Here is a 20,972-nt window from a genome sequence, read left to right as displayed (position 1 = left end):
TGATTGGTTGATTGAATCAAACAACATGTTCCTCTGGCTGATCTTAACAGGCAGAATAGAAGTTAGGAAGGGTTTTGATCGACTACGTAGTCAGAAATATTTCCAGAGACAAAACGGTTGGTAATCAAAAAACACAGATTTAAGATATTGGCTAAAGAAGCAGAGGGAAAATGAGGACAGATTACTATACCCCTTGTAGGATGGCAGAAGCAGATAGAATAGTCAGGGCTTTGGGAACAGAACTAATTGGATGGGTCTGTTAAAGAATTGGCCTGAGCACGATGGACTGAATGATCTCCTTCTGTGCTGTATGATTCTATAAACATGTATTGTTGCTGTCATCAATTTAATTAAATGACCTTTATGTGTATTTTTGATGCATGTATATTTTAAATAGTTTAAAATGCAGCTTATTTTCTCTCCCTAAGTAATTCACACTTTGCAACTTTATTGCCAATTTATTTTGGTTCCTACTGAAAATAATTAGTGAAGTAAGCACAGGATAGGCAACAGCTTTGCTGCTCGCCTGCACCCCTATGGTTTTTAATGGGAGGTCACAGTTGGATGTTTTGTAAATAAGCATTTTAATTTGCAGCCAATGCACAGAAAAATCAAGATTGGAATAATATGATTGGGGAGTGTGATGTTAGAGTGGACAACTGAGTATTGCAGGTTTGCCATTTAATTTGCTTGCGTTTGGAGAACGCTGGGAGGTTCTTAAGCCAAAAGATGTCCGACTGTTAGCAAACCCATCATTTATAGTGAATTGGAGACATTCTTTCCTGTATTTTGTCATTCCCAGAAGGTAAAAATTTTCCACCATTCTCTCCTTCAAATACTGCCCTTCTGACATTGTCCGTAGACACAAGGACACATGTTTGCTGACAACACTCAGCGTTGTCTACCACTTACCTCGATCTCGCATTATCCTTTGGGAATTCCCACACAGCTCATCCTTGGGATATATGGCCTACAGACCTGACATCACACCAGCACTGAAATTCATGTACAACATCATTTATCTGAAAGTCTTTTTGGCTTGATGGCAGCATCCTGTGGAAAATACCACCCTTGTTGCTATTGAATAGTAGCAATGTAAAATGGCTAGCTTCCGGTGTTGCTCAGAATTTTGACACGCCTTGGGCCTGATTTTACCATTTTCATTCTAAGCGCTGAATCTGGGCACAATTCAGATTCGACTTGGAAATCTGCTTTCTGGCGCTCCATATGCACTTAGACAACAAAAAATTTGCAAGTCTGAATTGCGCTGCGGGCGGGGCTTAGTGCGCCTGAAACAATCGAAGGTCTGAACTGCGCATACGCAGTGAGGAAAACGTTTGAAAAAGCGCGCCCGTGTCAGATCGCTCCCAGAGTGCAGAAAGCAGAGAAAGTGACCTGGGAGCGAAAAGCAGGAGCAATGGCCTCCACAGACCCCCTTATCCACCCACTCCCCCTGCCACCCAGACTGATTGCGACCCCCTTACCCCCACCACACCGATCGCCCACAGTGGCAACACACCCCCCTGCCTCCTCCACCAGAGATCCATCCCCCCCCAAGAGAATGATCTGGCCCCACTCCCCTCCTCCCCCGAGAATGATCCAGCCTCAATCTCCCCACCCCAGCCAGACAATGATTGGCCTTCCTTCCTCCCCCTCCACCAGAGAATGATCTGGCCTGCCTCCCTTCTCCCCCCACCACCAATCTGATTCAGAAAGCCGTTGGAAGCTCTGAACGCGCCTCTTCAACAGCTGGAGCGCCGGATTCAGACTTTTATTTAACAGGTCCATTACGGCGCGATTCCGGATCGGCGAACGCGGTGATAAAGGGGAAAGTGCCAATAAAGTTGGGCAGGCAGTTCATTAATTCAATTTAAATGCATGCACAACGCGACACAATGGTAAAATCAGGCCCCTTATCTTACTAGGGTAAAAAGATAGGCTGACAAGGAGCTTTTCAGAACCAAATGGTCCTGAGGCTGCGACAGCATGTCTTTTTTTTTCAGCAATACTTGTTCTGTACCACCAAGTGACTATGAGGTAAAATATTGGATTAAAAATCAAATTGCTATTCCACTGACCATTTCGTAGAGTCCCTACAGTACAGAAGGAGGCTATTTGGCTCATTGAGTCTGCACTGAATCTCCGACAGAGAATCTGACCTATGCCCACCCTCTGCACTAATCCTGTAACCCCACACACTTAACCCACTAATTCCCTCTACCGACACATCTTAGAATACTAAGGGGCAATTTACCATGGGCAATCCAACTAACCTACACATCTTTGGACTGTGGGAAGAAACTGGAGCATTTGGAGGAAAACGACGCAGACATGGGGAAAACTAGCAAACTCCATACAGATAGTTAACCAAGGCTGGAATTTGAACTTGGTCCCAGCCATTGTGAGGCTAACTTTGTGGCCAAGAGACTCAAGAAGAGCTTTTTCCCTGTTCTGTGGTCAGATGTTTGAATGGTCCCATTATACATTGAGCTGATCTTTCTCGACACCCTAGCTGTAACTGCAGCACCATATTCTGCACTTTTTCCTTTCCTTCTCCCCTGTGTACTTTATGAGCGGTATGTTTTGCCTGTATAGCACCCAAGAAACGTTACTGTTTACTGTGACAATACTAAATCAAATCAAAACCGTGCCACCATCAACAACAAAATAAATCACATGCAGTTCGACTCACTGGAGAGATGTGTTGGGATGTCATATAGAGGGATACAAATACAATAGCTTTGATTAGCCTGTGTCCTTGAATTTGCTTTCTTTGTAATCTGCTCTATTTTGGAATTGTTTTTGAATTTCTAGCTATGCTGTAAATCTTGCCCTTTTACCTCATATAAGCATGAATATCATAACTGATCACATTAGAATGCTGATTTTTATTTTGTTATTGACTTTCATCTGTTAAACTTTGCGTGGTGGAATGTAGCTGTGCAGTGCATTGTTCATTTCTCCCAGAATTAATCTCCTGCTTTCCATCTCCGTTGCTAATGATCCAAGGCTGACGTGGGTGCAGCCGGACAATTCTGTTCCCAAACCAGCATTCAAGTTTCGGGAGCACATGCAAAGCTATCCTCTGATTCTGAATGACATTTCCCATTGTCCGACCTGTCAGTCTCTACCCCAGTGTTTAGCTGTCATCAATGGTAAATACCACATCCTGAGAGCTGGAGATAACATTGTGACAGATCTATTGCTTGCCAGCCATTTTCAGATTTCAGGATTCCTGAGCCTCTGTTCTATGTCCTGATGATTCTTGCGGAGAAAGTCTTGCTTTTCAGTAATCCTGTCAGATGTTTTCCTCCAGCTCAGCCAGTCACCAGGAGAACTGACCGACCAGCAATGTTTTTAGCTCAGTCCTGGACCAATCATTATCCCGCATATGTGGAACAATTAGAAATGCAAAGCACTGCGCTATAAATTGCATCATATTTGATCAGATAAATTTATAATGGTGTGCGTCTGTTGTGAAATATGACACCGAAGGAGCAGAATCCACAGCAAAACAAGCCGGGATTTTGAGCCTCATTTGGTCGGGAACAATCCACAGGAATGAGTGGATAAGTCTGACAATAGACATTTGCAGAATGTCCCACTAGGTATTGAATCTGTCTGTGTGGAGAATAGGGTTCAGTGTTTCTTTGTTATATTTAGTCTACATTCTTTCTGTGTGTAAAGTTATAGAAAAAGAAAATATTTTCACCAAACTGCTTTATATGTTTCTGTTTGAAAATTGGGAAAAATAGCTGGTTGGCTATTGAGTTGCTTCGAATTGGGTAGACAGAAATTTTTTTTTGAATAACTGAAAATCATTACATTCAAGGGAAGGTGTCATCGTGTTACTAGTTAACTGTTGACTCATTGTTTTCCAGCATAATAATATAGGCTTCTTTGTCTGATGAATTAGGAGAAATTTTCTTTTTGAATAAAAAAGCAGATTGATTCTTTCTGGTTTTTTTTGTATTAATTAGCAATCTATTCTACTTTGCAGAAATAGCTTATTTCAGATATCAGCGTTCCTGCAATTTTCTTACATGCTCATTAATGATGCAGAAGTGCAGCCATTCTGTTCGAAGCATTTCAAATCCCAGTATTACATCAGTAAGCAGTTAAACCAGGTGTTAGAAAGATGGCATTCTATTACCACAGTAATAGGTTTATTGTCAGGTAGGGCATCATAAAGTGATTGATGAAGATGTATAATTCTAATACTTGGTTTTCAGTGTATTTTTTGTACAAACTTATCATTCAGTTTATTCATTTTCTTAAAACATTTTTTTCTGTCTTTCCTAATGTTACAAAGCCAATGCCCAGAGTGGACTGAGTGAACCCAAATCCATTCCTTCCTAGCTTGCTCCAAAAAACAAATTTAAACTCCAATTGAATCCAATTCACGTTCCCCACAAGAGAGACAAATAACATTCAAACTGAGAAGCTAAGGCATTGCACCCCATCTTGGGCTTGATCTAATGCTTGATCTTAGCCAAAAATACAATTTGTCACAATGATGTAAACGGCACTTCTGCAAAATGGTCTCTGAACTAAGAATTTGTGTGTGTACGTCTTTGCAGTTTCCTTTTAATTTGTGCGTAGTTAAATATAACAATAATCCAGCAGTCAAGCCTTATTCTTAAACAAGGCAAAGGTTACTTTATTACGAAACTGCTTCTAAAAGCTACTTAAATAAAAGTGCTAATGATATAAGCTAAAATACAGAAAAGAATCAAGCGCACATAAAGATATAAAAAAAAGATATTTAAGGATTCATTTGTTGCTTGAATCCCTTCTTTCCAAAGTGAAGGGATTGAAACACGAGATTTGGTTCAGCAGCTGCGATGGCTTGTGAAGTCAGAAATTTGGAGTGAACCTTTGTAGGTGGACTCAATAGGTAGACAGATGCTGGGAGAGTGCAAAAGCTCGTTTTCTGACAGTAAACTGCATATAGTGGCACTTGAAGATTGTCTGGTTTCTTCCCAGCAATCAAGGAATGATTTTCTGGATGCCTTAATCTGTAACTCCCAGTGACAGGGAATGCCAGCTTTCACATGTCGCTCATGCCTGGTTCAGCTGAGAGCTGTGTGCCAGTATTGTCTTCCATACAAAATGGCTTCTCACCTTTGCACAAAACAAAACAAAAATGTCGTCTATCCCAAACTGTTGAATCATGCTGCCATCTGAGGTTAGTCCAGATCTCAGGGCATAGTCCCATCCATTATCTTATAGCCGAGGTAATTAACTTTTAACAAAAACAGAAAATGCCGGAAAATCTCAACAGGTCTGAAAGCTTTTGTGGAGAGAGAACAGAGCCAACATTTCGAGTCAAAGTGACAAAGGCTCATTCTGTCTCAAAATGTTGGTTCTGTTCTCTCTCCACAGACATGTCAATCCTGCTGAGATTTTCCAGCATTTTCTGTTATTGTTTCAGATTCCAGCATGGTGGGGTGGCAGGGGCGTAGCCAGGTTCTAAAGTTAGGGGGAGTGAGCGCATAAAAAAGGCGCCACCACGCATTCCAAATAATTTTAAATTCATTATACATTAAAATCAAAACATAATAAAAACATGCGTATTATTTAATTATTTTACATTTTAAATGTAAAATGAAAACAAAACGAAGCAATATGAAAAAGGAATGAAGCAACTACAACAGCCTCTTTTGTCTAGGCTTCATTCTAGCAAAGTTATCTATTACTTTATTATAATCTACCTTAGTAGCCAACTATCTTTCAATGGAGACCAAAGCTAACCCAGACAATCTATCCTTGCCCATTGTAGAACAAAGATAGGACTTTATGTGTTTGAGCTGGCTAAAGAATCGTTCCGCAACTGCACCAGTTATTGGTAAGGTCAGAAAAATTTGGTACAATGTGGACAGGTTAGGATAATCACCAAATCTATTTACTCACCCAATCTCGGCTGGTGATGTCCGTCCGCGAGGGATGCTTGGTCTCGACTGCCTGTTCGTCTCGGTGGCTGCATATTTATATCCTTCGCGGCCTCTGCAATTATCCTTGTGATTGCATGCCTTCCTCGCTGCCTGAAGTCCCTGCATCCATCTTGCATCCCGCAAGTCCACGGATCGAGGACTTCACATCTTGGGAAGAGATCTGAGAGGCCCACGAGCAACACCCTGCTGAAAAGGCGCCACTTCTGAAGAATGTGCTCAGGGGGAGCGGTCGCTCCCGCTGCTCCCGCTCTAGCTATGCCACTGTGAGTTCAATTCCCAACTTGGGTCAGTCTGTGTGGAGTCTGCACTTTCTCCCTGTGTCTGTATGGGTTTCCTCCCGTGCTCCAGTTTCCTCCCATAGTCTGAAAGATGTATTGACCCGAACATGGATCATGGGGGAATTTCACCGTAACTTCATTGCAGTGTTAATGTAAGCCTTACTTATGACTAATAAATAAACTTTACGTTATATCCGCAGTATTTTGCTTTTAATTAACTTTTCATATGTTTCAGTACTTAACTTGAATGGCTCCCATCTTCCAGTTTTGATAAGGTAGGAAAGAGCTATTGACACCTCCAGGAGGCCACTGTCAATCACTTTTGGTTCATCCTTATGGAAATGTGCATTGGTTTCAAATGTCTTCACATTTCTGAATGTGTTTACTTGCAGTGGACTTGCAGCATTCTAGAAACTTGATAAACATTGAAGTTGTAATAAGTCAGGTGACATTTGGCAGCCACAAACTATTCATTTTTTAAAAAAGTAGCATTTTCACAAAAACACATTTATGACAAATCTCTAGCTTTCAGTTGGAATTATACTGCAGTCATGCCCATAGCTGTACCAACATTTCAGGAGGGAATTATTTTTTTAAAACACTTTTACAGCAATTTGTTGTTCAGTGAAAAATCACAGCCATCGTTTTCCAGTGAGGATAATTATTTTAACATGAAAATAGATAGATATTAACAATCTTATAATTAAATATGAAAAATAAAGCATCTTGAACTACTAATCACGTAAAGCATTTAACTACTGAGCCACTCAGGACAGAACTGGTACCAAATCCAGCCCAAAGGAGTCAAGTTGTTTTATCATGACTCGGGGATACAATTTGCCTTGATAATTCATTAATGAAATGTATGTGCAAAATTATTGGACGTGTTATCTTAGCCCAGTTATATAAAGTAAACATGTACATATGCTAAGATGTGGACAAGACAGTCAGTACAGTCCAAGATGAAATTTGCCCTTCAGGTCTGGAGGAGCCCCTGCTATTTAATACAAAATGATAGTAGGCGTGGCTTTTCGGAAATGGGGCGATGGATGATCTGAGATGGAATATTAAGCACTGTTTCCAGTGCTCTGCTCTGGTGTCAGACAGGCTTTGCGACTCTGTATAATGGGATGTCTTTCTGCAGACTGATGGCAGCATGTGGGGAAACAGGCAGCATGGTGGGAATGCAAGGTGCTCATTTCTAAGCTCGGTATAAAAATAAATGGAAATTGCTTTGATAAATCATATGGTTCGACCTACTTGTAAGATTGAAATAACATGAATGAAAGAACAAACAGAATTAAATAGGCTACTCTGTCTCAACAAAACCAAAAGCAGGTTTTTATGTGATGAGAACTTCAACAACGAATCAGTTCTGATTTCAATAAAGATTGTTCCCATAATTACATTCTGGTAATTGGTGAAGGTTCTGTGGTGAAACTATTGTGTGGATTAGTTTGATTTCCAGAAGACTTAGTTCTATTGACTTGTCTCCTATCATTAGTTCCTCTTGTTTCCCTTCACTATCTGTTTACCCTGGTTGCTATGTTAGCGGGCAAAGCTCGAGTGACCTTTTGCTCTGAATGTGAGGCAAGGTCATGATCCGTTCAAGCTCTATAGCATCTCTCTGGTAAGATCTCTTTTACTCTTTAAGCAAAACCCCTAACCTTTGGCAGTAAGATCTACGCATTTTTACACGTGCACACATAACCACATACACATGCATACTATTAGGCTTAGTAAAGAATAGCATGTGCTGCTCTGTTTTTAAGCTTATGCTGTCCCATTGGCTTTGAGGATCTGTCTTTAACCTCTGGAAAAAATCTTTCTGACTTTGCACACTGCAGCTATTACTTAGAAGGTGCGTGTCTATCTGGTAAGATGAAGAAAGGGATCTCGGAGTACAATTACGCCAGCCACTAAAAGAGGTTAACAAGGCCATAAAAAGGAAACTAAATACTCGGATTCTATTTCAGAGGAATAGAATCGGAAAGTAAGGAAGTTATGTTCAGCCTGTATTGAACTTTGGTTGGACCACACTTAAGAATACTGCATGAAGTTCTGATTGTCATGTTACAAAAAGGATACTGAGAGGGTGCAGAGAAGATTTACAGGAATGATACCAGAAAAGCATATCAAGAAAGGATCTTTACTCTTGGTATAAGAAGTTTGAGGAGTGACCTGATGGATGTCTTTAAAATTTATATGGAAAGTTTTGATAGAGGATCCAAAAAGATTGGCAGATATTTCTGGGTGCTTTGGACATGGGCTGGGAGGCAATAAGGCTGGTAAAATGGCATGGACAGACATCAGGGGGAGGGAGCGCTTTGTCTTCCTGCTATCATGCCATTTTGCCAGTGGTTGGAAAGTTGGCAAATTGGCTGCTTGTCAGGAAGCCGATTGAGCTACCCTTCAACTCTGTGGGCATTTTGCCTCAGTTGTGAGAACCCATTGTCACATGGGGAATCCAAAAGGTGAAACCTGGCAGCCTCCGAGTAGCAACTGGGCCTGCCCTCCTTTGTGGGCACTCCACGGGCAATGGAGAGGTGCCCAGAAGCAAAAATGGCAATACCATACGCAGCGACTATCTATCATCATCTCTCTGCTTGTCGATGCCCGACTTACCAAGTCCCAGCATTTCCCAATCCCACATGCTTGTCTTCAAAGTTGCCCTCTCTCTACAGCTGTAGCCTCAGCAATTGCTAGCGGTGGCACTGTGGAGTTGCCAGCTGTCTGATTGAGCTGGCAGGCCTAGGCAGTGGGCTGTCACCCTTAGATTTGTACTGGCCTCTTAATTGGCTGCTGCTGGTAAAATGCAGCCCTGGGATCCACTGTTCGCCAAAGTGGGGTCACTACCTGCTTTCACCTGATGGGATTTCATTCCTTTCTCCAGAATTCAGCCCATTTATGTCCTCTTGTGAAGAGCACAATTAGGGGCCACCAAAATAAGATAGTCACCAGAAAAGATCCATTAGGAAATTCAGAAGAAACTTCTTCACCCGAATGTGGGACTCACTATCAGAGGGAATGGTTTAAGCTGACAGCTTGGATCCCTTTAAGAGGAAATTGGGTGAGTATATGAAGGAGAAGGAAATAGAGAAACCTGGCAGGTAAATTAGATCCAGCAGGTAAATGCCTTGATGGGGCTTCAATTGGATCAGGAAGAGTAAGGGTATTCCCTTGAATCCCATCAAGTCAAACCTGTAAATAGCTCCTCATCTCCATTGCCAACATCTCTGCCATTTCTCACCTCCCCCACCCCATCTCTATCACCTTTCCAATTTCCCCCTAATCCGCAATCCCAGGCCTCAACAGTCACTAAATCTATCTGCTCCTGGGAATCGCAAGGTTTCCCTGACCAACGTGCAGTTCCTGGGTCTGTTCAAAAGTAAAGGAATGCACACTTGCCCCTAGAATTAAAGCTCCATGGCATTTCTCAACCACAAATGTACTCACGACAAACCCCTTTCCCATATCCCCTAACCTGCAATCTTGCACTTTTAAAATTTGCATCCCCCTTTTTAAGTCCAGGGAACTGCATGGAATAGGAAATCAGTTCTGCCACCCACCAGTCTGTGCTATGTTGCATTACCATGCCATACCTTCATCAAGTTAGTTTTAAAAAATCAGGAAAGTAGAAAACACAATTTAGATCTATTTAACTTCAAAGAACATAACATAAGAACATAAGAAATAGGAGCAGGAGTAGGCCATCTAGCCCCTAGAGCCTGCCCCGCCATTCAATAAGATCATGGCTGATCTGAAAGTGGTTCAGTTCCACTTACCTGCCTGCTCCCCATAACTCTTAATCCCCTTATTGATCAGAAATCTATCTACCTGTGACTTAAACATATTCAACGAGGTAGCCTCCACCGCTTCAATGGGCAGAGAATTCCAGAGATTCGTTACCCTCTGAGAGAAGAAGTTCCTCCTCAACTCTGTTCTAAACTGACTCCCCCTTATTTTGAGACTGTGTCCTCTAGTTCTTGTTTCCTTTCTAAGTGAAAAGAATCTCTCTGCATCTACCCTATCTAGCCCCTTCATTATCTTATATGTCTCTATAAGATCACCCCTCAGCCTTATAAACTCCAACGAGTACAGGCCCAATTTACTCAATCTCTCCTCATAAGCTAACCCCCTCATCTCCGGTATCAACCCGGTAAACCTTTTCTGTAATCCCTCCAAGGCCAATATATCCTTTTGCAAATAAGGGGACCAAAATTGCACACAGTACTCCAGTTGCAGCCTCACCAGTGCGTTGTACAGTTGCAGCAAGACCTCCCTGCTTTTATACTCCATCCCTCTCAGTATAAAGGCCAACATTCCATTCGCCTTCTTGATCACCTGCTGCACCTGCAGACTGAGGATTTGCGATTTATGCACAAGGACCCCCAGGTCCCTCTGCACAGTAGCACGTTGTAATTTTTCACCATTTAAATAATAGTCCATTTTATTATTATTCCTTCCAAAGTGGATAACCTCACACTTGCCAAAGTTATACTCTATTGCCAGATCCTCGCCCACTCGCTCAGCCTATCCAAATCTCTCTGCAGACTTTCCATGTCCTCCACGCAATTTGCTTTCCCACTCATCTTTGTGTCAAAGGACCCTAAATCGGCTAGTAATCTATGAGAGCCATGCTAACATATTTAGACTATGCAGGGGAGTTGGAGAGACTTTTGCCTGCTTTTCAAAGAATATGGGCAGGAATGCATTTTCTTGCCAGTATTACAGAATGATTTAGTCTTGCGTTTGGCATCCTGGTCAAATACTCTTCCTCAGTTGGCCCAAGGCTGAGTTGGCACATTGAAGACGATGATGAAGATGATTTTAATGAAAGTCATGCTTTACTGGGCAGCAGTGATCCCTGTCCCCTGATATGCTTTTGGAGGCTTGGATACCCTACAGTTGGCACCTCAAAGCACTGGTGAAGTGCCGTCAGTGCTGCCTTTGAAATCCTTCATAGCTTGGTTGTAATGAGTGCAGTCTAAAGCATAAAAGCAAACTGCAGCGCATGCTGGAATTTGAAACCAAAAGAGAAACTGCTGGAAAATCTGTTTTGAGTCCATATAGCCCTTTGTCAGTGGTGCTTAACAAAGGATTATCTGGACTCGAAACGTCGGCTCTTTTCCCTCCTTACAGGTGCTGCCAGATCTGCTGAGATTTTCTGCATTTTCTCTTTTGATTGCAGTCTAATAGCAGCATCCTCTGCAACAAAATTCTCCAATACCAGCTAAAGTGGGTGGGAAATGTCAGTCATATGCCTGACACCAGAGTGATGTGGAGATGCTGGCGTTGTACTGGGGTAAACACAGTAAGAAATCTCACAACACCAGGTTAAAGTCCAACAGGTTTATTTGGTAGAAAAAACCACTGGGTTTCAGAGTGCTACCCCTTTGTCAGGTGACTGATAGCCAAGTTCCGCATACATGAGGAAGGCCTCAACTAGGATCTTGGGTCCATGTCACACTACCTATAACCCCCACAACTTGCCTGGGTTTGCAAAATCTCGCTAACTGTCCTGTCTGGAGACAATTCACATCTCTTTAAACTGTGCTTAATACTTTCCACTCACATTGTCTGTACCTTTGAGACTTGATTACATATAAACACTTGCATTTCAATCATTATTTTGTAAATTGAGTTTGTGTCCTTATATGCCCTGTTTGTGAATAGAACTCCCACTCCCCTGATGAAGGGGCAGCGCTCTGAAAGCTAGTGGCTTTTGCTACCAAATAAACCTGTTGGACTTTAACCTGGTGTTGTGAGACTTATTACTGTGTTGACACCAGAGTCCCAGGAGGACAGCGGAAGCACTTTAGGATGTCAGCAGATCACCCCAGAAGAGGTCAAACATACCTGCCAACTCATGGGAGTCTGTCTTGTGACTGGTCAAAATGAGAAGGCTCATTTGGGAAGGCACCAAACCACACACATTGAGAGTCTTAGTCAGGAACCTGTAGATGTGAAGTTGAGGCATTAGAGGAAGTGCACAAACCTTGAGACAACCCATTCATCCAACTCTTCATGCGCTATGTGCCCCAACTGTGGCCAAGTTTGCAAATCACACATTGGACAGATCAGCCATTTCAGAACCCACTGCACTGGAGTGAAAGCAAATCCTCCTTAATCCTGAGGAACTGTCTAAGGGAGAGAAAGATGGCAGAATGGACTAACTCTTCAGAGATGTAGCGGGAACTATAAGACACAAAACAGGTTGGCTAGGATTGGATTAGATGTTAATTTTTTTTTTGGAAATTTGAAATTCCTTTGTGTAACCATATAATGAGCTACAGAAAGATAAACAAAGGACTGGAAGACAACCTGCTCCCAGTGGGGTTTGACAATTTAGGTATTGGAATGAGGCTGGCACCCTTTAACCTACTTTGTATGTTTTACACAACTGACTGAGTTGCACGGTGCACAGGAAAACCAGTGGTTGAAGGGGAGGGAGGCGAGGTAAGATACAGTGAGAAATGCCTTCAGTGCACTGCTTCTCTCCAGCACCCTCAACTCCCATCCCTGGGATCTGGATTTCCAGTTACCCACCCAAAGCTCCACCCTTTCTCGCCTGCGTAACCCAGTCTGTTAATATTGCCAACCTATCTACATTGTGTTACCAGTATTTCCAGATGCCATTCAGTGTATGCATGAATGTGGCTTTGATGTATTTGTTTCACGAATGTGTGCATGCAATGTGGATGGTAATTCCAAGTCCTAGGAGCACTCATACTGTCCAAAAAAGGGCACATATGATCCTAATTTCATGTTTATCTTATTGTTGAGTATTACTAAGGAACTTTATTTTTAATGTTGCTTATTAGATTTTCTTTGACTTTGTTTCATGCTGATAAGTAGAGCACCTAACAAAAGATTTTTTTCCTGAAACTAACAATATATTTTTATCATTGGCCTTACTGATGTTCTTGCATTTCCCAATTCGTGTTGTGCCTCAATTGTATGTAAACATTGTAGATTGTAAAATGTTTTGAGCATTAATAAAACAATACTTTAAACATTTCTAATATATACCATACAATGGAATTTCACAGATGCACTGAATATTTATCAGTATACTTTGAATGATAATGCTACAGTCATCAGTCTCTGGTGTCAGTGTCTTCACACCTCAAGGACAAGGTATATACTGGAACTCAGCCATCCGTGCACAGAAAAAGCACCGCACACTAACAGCTCAAGCATAATGACATTGCGAGGGATTTCTGGGATAAAGGTTAATTCCAGAACAATACATCTGTGAACCCCCATAGATTTGACAAGGTCTGTGGCAGGATGCTGCAGTAATGACCCAACATCACAAGCAAGGCACTGACTAAATCCTGACACTGATCTTTAATCCTTGCTCATGCTATGTGCCTGGAGTCTGACTATATCATTTCAAAATTGTTGCTGTTTTGTATGGACACAGTTATTTTTTGAAAATGATAAAGTTAAAACAAGATATACAAAATTGGACATTGGAGATGACTAACAATAAGATGCTGATGAAGTCTGTAAACTAAACTCAGAGTTCCAATAGTTTATTTATATACTGATGTTAATGACCTTAGCACACCTCAACATGCTAACAGCAAATGAAGAACTTTTGAAGTTATGTTATTGTTATAATGTAGGAAACATGGCAAGCAATTCACATATAGCAAGGTCTCACAAACAGTTGTGAAATAAACATTTGGGGCTTAATATTGGTTAGATATCCCCAACTCAATTTTGAAAAGTGTGATAGATTCTTTTATAGCCCCTTGAGGAGGAAAACCTCAGGATTCAAGTACTTTCCTAGAGAAGACATCTTCAACATTGCAGCAATCCCTCTATAATGTATTAGATCGTAGTTTCGAGCATTTGGGGAAACAATTAAACCCATGGCCGAAACCCCATTCAGAGCCAAAAGCTCTATCATAATTGCTAATTAATAGTCCATCCTTGAGTGGACTATTCTCTTCCCTCTTACACAAAGGGGGAGCAGGTAATCCAGTGTACGGATTTTCTTTTTATCTGTGTTATGAGTGTTTTCATGACAGTGTTATGTCAAGAAATGGTAGGATGCCGTTAAAAGAATGTTTGATTTTACTTGTACAAAAAAAGGCAGTCATGTGTTTTGTTTGGGCAGGAACTAAGAGAAAGAATGGAAAACGAAAGAATAGGGAACAGGGTGTTCTTGGCAATTGATACAATTAGTAGACAGAATGTGCTGAGCCAGGAAGAAGTTTAGACAGATGAGGTGTTGAAGAAGCAGCAGCAAGAGAGAGCGAGTCAGCCATCCCCAGAAAGCAATTCAGCCAGAGCTTAGGGGCTGAAGGCAGCAGAAGAGCATGGGAGAGGGGCATCCTCAGGAAACAGCTCAGCTCGAGATGCTGAAGGCAAGCATCAGTTTGTGCAAAAGGTTGTTTTTTTCACTGAGCTGAAGACCATTCCCAAGTCTTAATCACTTAGGCTGTAAGGTATGGGAAGCACTGAGTAGATTTGACCACTATGTTCATGGTTATTGTTTGGGAAAAGGGGGTCTCAGCATATGGCATGCTTGCCTTCATCAACCAGGGCATCAAGTGTAAAAGTTGGCAAATTATGTTACAGTTATATAAAACATTGGAACACTGTCCAATTCTGGTTGCCATGCAGGATATGGTGGCTTTGGAGGGAGTACAGAAAATGCTCACCAGGATGTTGCCTGGTATGGAAGGTATTAGCTATGAGGAGAGCTTAAATAAATTGGGATTATTCTCCCTGGAAAGATGGAGGCAAAGAGGTGACCTGATAGAAGTTTATGAAATTCTGAGGGGCGTAGATAAGGTGAACAGTTGGAAGCTTTTTCCCAGGGCAGAAATGACAATTATAAGTGGGCCCAAGTTCAGGGCAAGTGAGGAAGGGCTCAGTAGAGATATGTTGTGTTTTTTACACAGAGAAGTGGTGGGGTCTTGGAATGCACGACTAAGAGAGGTGGTTGAGGCAGGCACATTTGCGACATTTAAGACTTATCTGAATAGACACATGAACAGACAGGGTATAGAGGAATACAGGCAGTGGTCTAGTAGGACAGTGTGATCGGTGCAGGCTTGGTGGGCTGAAGGGCACGTACTGCTTTTTGTTCAGACTTTACAAATATGGGGGGAACAAATACTTTTCGGTATTCAGTCTTTGAGGGGCTAAGTGCTTATTGTTAGTTTCCTAAAGCACAGGATTGTTCTTTGTAGTGTTTTATTAGCTTTCTTCTACTTTAATAAATATTCTTTTATTTGTTTAACAAAAGAGAGAGGTTGAGTTTTCACTCTTTCCACAAATGTTTCTTGCTAATATCAAAAAAAAAATGCGCCACTGGAAACCAGTGTTTCAGACTGGAACACTCTCACACATAATATCAGCAGGGTTTTATAACAGTTATGAATTTTGAAAGAACCTGTACCAAGATAACCTTTAAAAATTGTGAGCTGATTTTAGAAATATCAGGCTTGCACTGAACAATAGAGAGACTGAACTATCCATTTTTTAAAATAAGTATTGTTTTTACTTTCATTTGCAAGCATTCTTTGTGTATCTTTTCCAAGGTAGCTTCCAGAGCAATAGTGTGAAGTAAATTAACCGTCTCTTTTTTAAGTAAAAAGGCTTTGCTGTTGAGTTATTTTTAATTGAATTTCTCACTCCATGAGTAGGAAAATACACACATTAAACAAATACAGTGTTCATGGGTGACTTTGGGGAAACACCTTTTAAAGCATCCATGACAATCAGCCAAAGCCATTTAAGTCATGGTAGAAATTTTAACAGCACAGACTGACAGGACAGGGGTGATTCTCCCAGCCCACTGCACTGCTTTTGTAGCGCAGCAGGGCAGGAGACTCAAGGGGAGGCTGTTTTGTGGCCTCCCCGCTGGGTACTATGGCTTCCGCGATTCTCTGGCAGCTGGATATGTGGCGCCGTCAGCTCCATGCCGATTTCTGGTGCAGAGCTATATAAATTATGTAAATTAAAATTTACATTTAAATGAAGTCTTCAAGCCCGCAAGCGTCTCCCCCACCCCTATTAGGAGTGGTTCATTCCAGTGAAGTTTTACTATAGCACCCCACTTGCGGGTAGCTAGCAACTTGACCCCACTGGAATGAAAGGGGGTAATCGAGGCCTCCCTCGAGGGTCAGGCATCAGGGGAGGTGCCCCTGGGTATTGCCACTATGGGACAGTGCCACTGGGCATCAGACATTGCCAAGGGGATGGGGTTTAATGGAGGCAGTGCCTGTGGGAGGGCGATGGGTAGGGTTGGGGTGACGCTCCCGCTCTGCATTGGGACCGTAAGCGGAGGGTGGGAGGCCAGTTACCAGGCTGGGTATCGGGCTGGTGGGGACTTGGTGGCGGGGGGGGGAGGGCGGTCGAGACTGGCCCAGACTTGTTTTGGGGGGGGGACAGCGATTGGGCCATGGTGGCGTTGGAGGGCCAGCAATGCAGGGGTTGCTGGGCTGGCCAGCATTTGAGCTGGCTAGCAATCGGGGGCCTGCAGTGCAGCCCTACTGCACATGCACCAATCCCAGTGTTGATAGATTGGCGCATGTGGTGTGGCCCGCTCAGCACTATGCTGCTGGCCTGTCTTGCGGGAATAGGCCCCACCCATTGATGTTCAGTGTGATTCACGCTAGTGCGCTCTGCAGTGCACAAAGTGTGGGAGATTCATTTTGGAAATCCCGCTGAAAAAAACATCGGATTTACTCCAGTTTTAACGCAAATTCGACACTTGGAATCTTTTTGAGACAATTGTCCCTGACATTTTGTAACAGTTTTCACTGCCTCATGGTGTTTTCCCTATTGAAAAAGCACTGTGAGGCATGTGAACAAATGCAGAGATTGGTCAATGTAAGGGTCAACTTATCTTTATAAAACACAACCCTATGATGAATTACCGCATTAAAAATGCATCTACATTACAATACAGTGTCTAATAGTGACATTTGAGGATGTGAAAACATTTTGCCCTTGCCTTTTCAAAATGTTCCAGACTGTTCAGCAAGCTTTCCATTCTTTTTACGAACCCACAAACTTGACATGTTTTTACTGGGCTTCCAAAACCCCGCAGCACCAATTGAAAATGGTATGAGGAATAAAATCTGAATGTCAACCCCACTTAAAATGGGAAGCCCGACCTCCATGGGGGCAGGTGTGCATTTGCACACTAGGCATTCCCAATCCAGCAAAAAGACCAGAGAGAAATCATGCGAGGTTGGGAATGCAGAGGAAAATTGGATTTCCTCAAAAAAAACCCACAAAGGGTGGCCATTTGAGCTCCGAGATGCACCTCCTCACCAAGATGAAAATTTGGTCCCAGCTCTTGGCATTGATAATTTTTTTTTAAAAACCTCTGAGTAGTTTCAGCATGAGGTTGGGAGAAAAGTCCTGGTCCGCTTCACCCAAAAGCTCCAGCACTTGTTCCAAATGTAGGGTTGATGGAGGGCGATGCTATTTTTCTCCAGAGTTTAGGTCAAAACACATTTATATCGGATGAATATTCACCATCTGCATCTTCTGATATATTGACCAGAATTTTCGTGTCCCCCCACCATGGGAATTGTAGTGGGTGGAATGACCTTGGGCAGGATTTTCTGGTTCTGGGGGCGGGCGTGGTCTGAAAATCCCACCCATTGTGTCTATGGCTAAATCGAATATTGTCATTTCACAAAGCAGACAATATTTGGATAACTTTGCCACATCAATCAAAGTGATTGCCAATTCAGAACTTTAATAGCGTCAACTGTAAATCCTGTAAAACTTGAAATCGTTTCAGATTTCTACTGGTTTTCCAGCAAAGGCATGGTGGAGAATTTATATTAATTTGCTTTTGGGAAAAAAGAGATTCAATATACAGGAAGTTGATGGGAAAACTACAATTAGATGAAAGAGTTTGGTACTAACTGTTCTGGCACAAAGTCATTTATGTTTCTAAATTAGTAGTGTCCACTGAGGAACCAAAATGGCCATTAGTGAGTTGAAGGGGTAATTACTATAGGTGATAAATGCATCTTGTCCTGACTTGCAGCACCTTACCTAGTCCAAAAGCTAAGTTCTGATGTACGTTATGTGATCACCCTTTTATTTCTCATTTATTCTTCACAGTGTTCTAAATGGGGAAACTGTACTGAACTTTGATCTTGCTTTGCTATCGAAGTCACTGGTGTTGAAATGATATGTTTCTTTTGGCAGCTTGTGAACCAGGATTCTATAAGTCATCATCGCAGGACCATCGATGTGCCCGCTGCCCAGCTCACAGTCATGCAGCTCGGGAAGGCTCCTCGTGGTGTGAGTGCGAGGATGGCTATTACAGAGCTCTCACTGATCGTCCCTCTGTATCTTGTACCAGTAGGTATCTTGCCTTAACAGCAGCAAATCTTTTCAGGTTTTTGGGCATATGGAGTGGTTTTAACTCACCTGCGCAGCTAACGGGATCAGATTTGGGAGCTGTGCTCTAGTTAGGGAGCTATCTAGTTATCTGCTTCTCCAGAACCAATTTACCACTGACTGATAACTGAAATCTGTAATGTTTCTTCCCAGTTTCCCATCTTATTTTAGGCTTTTGAGAGGGGCTGGGGCATTACCAACATTGTCACATCCACTGAGGGCAGGTGTGCAGTAACTGTGGAGCTGGGTCAGGATGCTTGGCATCCAGAACTGATCCACCAGCCAGATTTATTTCAGGGAGGGCTGGAAATCAAATTTAGGATGATTCTCAGGCCACTCTTTGTGGGTGCTCAATACGAGAATCCTAAATGTTTTTGTTCCCTTATTCTTTCATGAGAACTGGGTGGCTGGCAAGATCAGCATTGTATTATTTGTTTTTTTTATTGTATTAGTATCCCAAGGAGGCTTACATTAACACTGCAATGAAGTTGAAAATCCCTTATTGCCACAGTCCAGCACATTTCGGGTGCACTGAGGGAGAATTTATATTGGCCAATGTACCTAACCAGCACGTCTTTCAGACTGTGGAAGGAAATCAGAGCACCCAAAGGAAACCTGCACAGACGTGGGGAGAACGTGCAGACTCCGCACAGACAGTGATCCAAGCTGGGAATCAAACCCGGGTCCCTGGCGTCATAAGGCAGCAGTGCTAACCTTTCAGAGTGCAGTTAAGAATTAATCACATTGCTTAGGGTATGGAGTCACATAGGCGGGGTAAGAAAGGCAGAGTTTCCATTCCTAAAGGACGTTGGTGAGCCAGACTGGTTTTTACAACAATCAACAATAGTCTCATGGTCAATGTCACTGAGACTAACTTTACATTCCAGATCTACAACTGCATTCAAACTCCACCAGCTGCCTTGGTGAGATTTGTTCTCAGAGCATGAAGCTGGGTCTCTGGATTGCTCATCTAGTGGCATTATCACTGTGTCACTGTCACCCCTTATCCAGTATTGAACCTGGTATTATGTGCTTTCTGATTTTGGGCCATTGCTCTTAACTGGGAGGAAGAAAATTTGAAGCAGTTCCCTCATCAAAACAGTAACTATTCTTTTCTGAAGGGAACCACTGCTTGTCCCAATTTGACAAGTGTGAATAATAGCTAATTGTGCTGATTTGAGTAGAATATCTGGTCTGTGATCTGGATAATGTAAGTACATTCAATTGAGAAAGACAAAAAGAAGCCTGAGAATTCTTGTAAATAGCCCTAATCAGCTCACTTGGAGTTGTAAGTATTGTCAGTTTTGACATGTCTGCTTAATCTCCACATCTATTCTGGCAGCGTGCCTTTATCTGACCAGTACTTTCTTTCTAATTCCTAAGGACCTCCTTCAGCACCGCAAAATCTCATTTATAACATCAATCAGACCACAGTGAGTCTCGAGTGGGGTCCACCGGCCGATACCGGGGGTCGGGATGATGTCACCTACAGAATCATGTGCAAACAATGCAGCTGGGAGCAGGGTGAGTGTGTGCCTTGTGGCAGCAGTATCGGCTTCATGCCCCAGCAGTCAGGACTGGCAGATACGTATGTAACGGTCGTGGATCTACTGGCCCATGCCAATTATACATTTGAGGTTGAAGCCGTGAATGGCGTCTCAGACCTGAGCCGGACACAGAGGTTATTTGCGGCCGTTAGCATTACCACAAGTCAAGCAGGTAAGACGCAGAGCCAACAAGAGTCAAGACAGCTTCATGCTCAGTCTGTGAGGTTGTTATGTAATGCCTATTTTGTTTTTGTCTCCAGCTTAATCTCCAGAAACAGCTTCATATTTTAATTGTTTCTGTTGTACTTGCTGTCCTCTCCTCAATTTTTCTTCTGCTTTAGTCATTTAGTGCTAAGCCCAAGAAATTGAATTGATTCATTCACTATAACTCCAGTTCTAATTATTCTGAGGTAAAGTTTTGGAACATTTTCTTTATCATTATCTTTGATTTGATAATTTTTGATTTCCGGAATTGAATCAGTCAAGTTTGGAATATGAAAACATCCTTGAACTACCACAAGGAAAGAAAACATGATGTTACTGCATCAACCCCTGATCTCTTAACCTCCTCAGTTCCTCTAGTGGCTTTTCATAACAAGAGGCCTCTGATGTGCAAATCTCTTATGTGCCTTTCTGCAATCTTAAGGTCCTCCTAAAGTACTGGTGGGTTCACAACTTAGTCAGAAAAGCAGATAGATTAAACTTCCCTCCTTATCATTTAAGTCCCAATCAGACTATTATTTTATTCCCTACCTTAGTTTCAGTTTGTCTTCCTGTACTTGCTGTAGAATTAAGAATCT

The 20,972-nt window shown here is 42.3% G+C and overlaps 1 protein-coding gene across 3 annotated transcripts in view; it reads left to right on the top strand.

Moving 5' to 3' along the window:
- The window catches only part of epha7 (eph receptor A7), a 252,648-nt gene that overhangs the window by 85,577 nt on the left and 146,099 nt on the right, over nt 1–20,972 (top strand). For all 3 annotated transcript variants that reach the window (XM_080192638.1, XM_080192637.1, XM_080192636.1), the window contains exons 4-5: nt 18,431–18,586; nt 20,009–20,344. In XM_080192638.1, the coding sequence (XP_080048764.1) occupies nt 18,431–18,586; nt 20,009–20,344 (492 nt within the window). The remainder of the gene's footprint in view (nt 1–18,430; nt 18,587–20,008; nt 20,345–20,972) is intronic.

This window comes from Carcharhinus amblyrhynchos, chromosome 7 (genome assembly GCF_965287045.1).
Source record: "Carcharhinus amblyrhynchos chromosome 7, sCarAmb.v2.hapA, whole genome shotgun sequence".
NCBI classification, from domain to species: Eukaryota; Metazoa; Chordata; class Chondrichthyes; order Carcharhiniformes; family Carcharhinidae; genus Carcharhinus; species Carcharhinus amblyrhynchos.
Note: the sequence above shows the minus strand (reverse complement) of the source record. Positions and strands in the feature narration are given on the sequence as shown.